A 4711-nucleotide genomic window follows, 5' to 3' on the forward strand; every position below is an offset into this window, starting at 1 on the left:
GGGGGTGGAATGGCTGCGGCAACTTGCCAAAAACGTGTAGAATCAGTATCAGCACAAAATTTGAAATATCCTTACCGTGTGCCAGGATGGAACAAAGGTTTGGCTTTGTAAGAAAAACTAAGAAGGATCACAATACAATTTACTTCTTTACCCCGGGGGTATGTGTTGCCGCGTTCGCCTTTCATCGCCTTCCAGCCGAGCTGGGGCGAAATAACATTTGATTGAAAAGGGATGCGAGGAGGTATGGCGAGTGGGATGGGAGAAGGGGTCGGGGGTCGGGGTGGGGAGGGGAGGGTGAGATCAAGTCGGAGAGTGTGAGCAGCGAGCATGTATGGCAAAGAGATATGAGATTGGTCTAACGGGCGGCGTCGGGAGAGGGGGGCGTGGAGGACTGGGAGCACTACTACTGCGAGGACTGCGAGGGACCAAAAGGAAGGCTGGCTTCCGCCGCCCAGCGCGTGGCAGTCACCTCGGAGGGTTAAGCGACGGGGACTCCAACCCGTCGTGGGAGCAAGGCGGCAGCAGCAGCGGTCCTGGCCCCGGCCGAGAGGGGCCAGTCCCCATCATCGCCATAAAGGACCGAAAGGCGAGGGGGCGGGGCGCGAGCGGGAGGCCGCGGGGGGCGCGCAGCGGCGCACTCGGGCCGCCGGGAACAGCGTTGTTTGCACACCGCTTACTGTGCCGTTGTTTTAGTAAGTAGAGTGACTGCTGGAAGCGGCTGGAAGGAAGGGGTGCAGAGGGGGTCGGAGCGGTAGGGGGGGGGGGCTCCGCAGGCTTTGCAGATGACGGCCCCCCTGTCTGATTGGGCGCGGCCGGGGTTCGCCCCGCTCCCTCTGCTCATTGGCTGCAGCTGCGACGAGGATTCCTTTTCCTCCCGTGGAGCCCCAGCGGAGCCACTCCAGCTGCACGGAGGGGAGGGAGGAGGAGAGTGGGGACGGAAGGGGTTTAATATTCATGCCGACGACGTGTCCTCTTGCAGGACGCGAGGCGACGCGTAGCGCGGTAGCGGGCCTTGTTGGAAGCCGCTGCGCCCGCGCCGCCCCGCGGATCCAGCAGGGGCGCGCCCGGCGGATGCCCGCAGCCGGCCGCAGATGGTGACGGTGTCCGCCCCCGCCACGCCGCCGCCGCCAGCAGGAGCAGCAGGCCTCGCCGCCGCCGCCGCCGCCGCCACGCCGCCGCAGCCGGGCTCATGGGGCCCCTGGGGCCACCGCCTGCGGGCACTCAATAGCACGAGGGTAAGTTGTGCTGCTGCCGCGACTGGGCGCCAAGGGCGTGAGACACCTCGCACCTCGCGGGTGCAGAGAACAAGGAAAAGAATGAGACGGGCCTTTGCTTATTCCCGTGTGCTTCTTGCCACCACTCTTCTCCCCGCTACGCTTTTCGAGGAAACACGACTCATACTACCTAATTTCTTGCACGCACAACACGTCATCACAACGGTCGCGCCCGCTGGCGTTCTTTCCGACATATCGATCTCCGACACCACTCCCTTATTTGCGGTTCCTCCAATAAGGGCGCGCGGGGACGCGCGGGGCAGCTTGGAAAATGTCGTCGCGGTGGATTGCCCCCCTCCCCAGCCTGATACGCGGTGTTTCTTATTGTCGGCGCGTCCAGGTGCACAGGATGTGGCTGCTCATGTGCGCGGCGGCGCTGCTGGTGCTGGCGCAGTACCGCGTCTCCACGCTGCTGGCGGCCGTGCCCGCGGCCGTCCCGCCCGCGCTGCCCGCGGTCCGCGCCGTCGACGCGCCGCCAAACGAGCCGCCCATCACGCCGGCGCCCTCGCCGTCCGCCGTCACCCTGGACGCCCTGGAGGAGGCCGTGCGGCTGTCCGTCGAGCGGCTGGCGCAGAACGACGACATGGCGGCCAGCCTGGGCGCGCGGCTGCTGCGCGAGGTCGCCTCGCACCTGCAGCTGCACGCACCCACCGCGCCGCCCGCCAGCTGTAGCCAGGTGAGAGAGAGAGAGAGAGAGGGAGAGAGTGAGGGGGGGGGGGGTATACCGCACTATCAGAGCAGCTGCTATCGTATCGGGGTTTCTGCTCGCATATCGGCTTTCCGTCGTCGGCCGGCTTTGTTTTTTTCTGAAAAAGTGAGTTGTCGATAAAGTCAGTGTTTGCTCGTTTTCGGTCGCTCACACACTGTTTGAGCACGAAGCCGCCGCCGGCTTCCCCCGTAGTCGGGTAGCAAACATTTATTCCGTCCCTGTTCAAATCCGCAACCCCCGACTCTGAACGTGTGCCTTTGCCAAACTGTGCAGCACAACGCGGCGCTCCGGCCAATCAGGACCCCGGCCGCACAAACACCAAACGCTACCCGCTCGGCAAACGGGCGGCGGCGGTCTTTCGTTAAGAAGTACCCCTCCAGCGGGCGGTACCGCCCGGTACCCTCCATCCCCTTTCTTCTCCCCTCCCACCGTCCTCGACGCCGCTGGGGACGCCCTTCGTGTTGACCTGGGGACAGTCCAATTCGATTGTCGCTCGGCGCGACCGGTGTCGTCGTCGTCGTCCCAGGACCATCCGGGGCGTACTACGCGACGCGTGTGCGAGAGAGATGGCGCGCGTCGTGCGAAAGTTGGGGGGGGGGGGTGCGAGCGAGAGAGGGGGCACTCAGCACGGCAGGGTCCCCGTGATGTGGGGCTGCCGCCCGCTCCCGCCCCTACCTCCCCGAAGTAGCCCTGAAGGCGCTACTCTGCCATCACCGACATCACCTCCCCCGCCGTCGTGCCCCGAGAGTGCCCCCTGACTCACCGCTGTTCTGCCCGCAGTGTGCCGACGCGGACGTGCTCCCGGGGAGAGCGGCGCCGCGGCGAGGGCTGCACCCGCTGTACGTCATCACGCCGACGTACCGCCGGCCGGAGCAGCTCGCCGAGCTCACCAGGATGGCGCAGACATTGCTGCTGGTGCGCAACGTCCAGTGGCTGGTCATCGAGGACGCGAAGGTACCCTCCAAGCACGTGGAGCAGCTGCTCAAGCGTTCCGGGCTGCTGTACCAGCACCTTACCGGTGAGTAGCGAGGAGGTGTTCTGCAAGCACCTCGCTGGTGGTGAGTAGCGAGGGGTTCAATGACGGTTTTCGGGGATGCTGTCTAGGGCACAGCTATCCAGGGAAATTGGCGCAATTATTGGACGAGTTGGACAGTTTAACCAGTTATCGCATCTGGGCCTGCTGATGACAGCGTGTACTACCGGGTTTCTCCGTGCACGCGCCCGTGCGGGCGGAGTTCCATACTCACGGTCAGAGGGGGGCGTGGGCGGGCGGGGGCAACCTCGGCTGCCAGGCACAGGCACGGTGTATACGATGTACCTGACAGGGCCTGATTAAAAGATCATGAGGGCACTCGCCAGGCGCTCGGCTGGCGTGTCTCTGGGAGCGAGACGCTCTCGCAGGAGGGGGTCCATGATTCGGCAAAGTGTCTAAAGGGACATGATGGCTGCCATGGCGGTCCCAAACTTGCTCGTCCCCGTCCGCCGCGGGGGATGTGGACTCGCGGGGGAGGTAGGGGGGGCTAAATGCCGGCAACTTGGGGACTGTTCCAGCTGCGTATCCTTCCCCCCTCCGCATACCCCTTACCCTCCCGCCCCCCTTTACAAGGAAGAGTCGTCGGAGAGGGGTGCGGCAGATGGAACGGGCCGCAGCGGTGGCGACGGACGACTCGACGGCTGCTCTCCGCACCGGCCAACCTCAGGACTAATTTGGCCTTGGCGAAGAGAGATCCCCGCCAAACCTCGGAGAGGCCGCCAAACCACCGTGAGACCGCGGGCCGGGGCCGGGCGGGCCGGGCCGGGCGGGCCGGGCCGGGCGGGGGCAGCGCGCTGACAAACTTTTAGCTTCGGCTGCTCCAGAGACAAATTGCTCACCGGGCTGTGGCGGTGAGCGGCCCGCGCGGAGGACTCTCTCACTCTCCCCTTCTCCCACTACCCCCTGCCGCCGCTCCACCGAACTACTACTACTGGCGGGAGAACTGCGGCAGCGTGCAGAGCTCTCCCCGCTGCTACCGCGCGCGCGCTGCGGCGTGAGGCGAATGGGGTATAAGACGCGCAGCAGGGCGGAGGGAGGGAAGTGTGCGGGCGGGGCGCGGGGCTTCGCTCCCCCGCGTAGTGGTAATGACTACATCAGTAACGTACACCCATCATGAGCTTAGGCCCCTTGTTGGCCAGGGGGGTGTATAATTATCATATCACGTGCGGCTGCTGCCGCCGAGCACACACACACACACACCGCAAGTACTACTACAACACAGGAATATCGTAATATGCACAATAATTCGCACGAGCTGCTGGGTCATTACTATCGCCGCTGTACGATTTACCGTGCTCGTCGCTAACATTTGAAAAATAGTTGTAGGTTTTACGGGAAAATTTGTCCCGGGTGGAAAGAGTTCACTTTTTATTACGGTCCGAATGAACTTCAAGTTCTGTCGTAGTTAAGGATGTCTGAACAAAACACCGTTTTATATATCTGTGGGTACATAGCCCGAAATCATTTTCTTCATTCTCAAGTTAAAACAATGAAAATAATACTAAATGTAAGATGACGAGATTCTCAAGACATTGTGTATCGACTTGGTTTTCTCATTCGACGAACAATAGCTAGCACCACAAATAAAAACTGTTTTAAAACTATTCCAAAGATATGTTTTCCAGTGTAGCCTACGGGGTGTAAACTTCACGTGACAGTCGTAACCTCCCGGGGGTGTTCATCTCTGGAGGTGCA

At 62.5% G+C, this 4711-nt stretch overlaps 1 protein-coding gene across 1 annotated transcript in view; it reads left to right on the forward strand.

Annotated features, from left to right (window-relative positions):
- The first annotated feature begins 981 nt into the window (after positions 1-981).
- The window catches only part of LOC113205068 (galactosylgalactosylxylosylprotein 3-beta-glucuronosyltransferase P-like), a 9453-nt gene continuing 5723 nt past the window's right edge, over positions 982-4711 (forward strand). The window contains exons 1-3 of the mRNA XM_052265041.1: positions 982-1235; positions 1615-1950; positions 2764-3001. Of these exons, the coding sequence (XP_052121001.1) occupies positions 1092-1235; positions 1615-1950; positions 2764-3001 (718 nt within the window). The 5' untranslated portion in view covers positions 982-1091. The remainder of the gene's footprint in view (positions 1236-1614; positions 1951-2763; positions 3002-4711) is intronic.

Source organism: Frankliniella occidentalis, unplaced genomic scaffold (assembly GCF_000697945.3).
Source record: "Frankliniella occidentalis isolate FOCC.00 unplaced genomic scaffold, Focc_3.1 Scaffold23, whole genome shotgun sequence".
In the NCBI taxonomy this organism is placed as follows: Eukaryota; Metazoa; Arthropoda; class Insecta; order Thysanoptera; family Thripidae; genus Frankliniella; species Frankliniella occidentalis.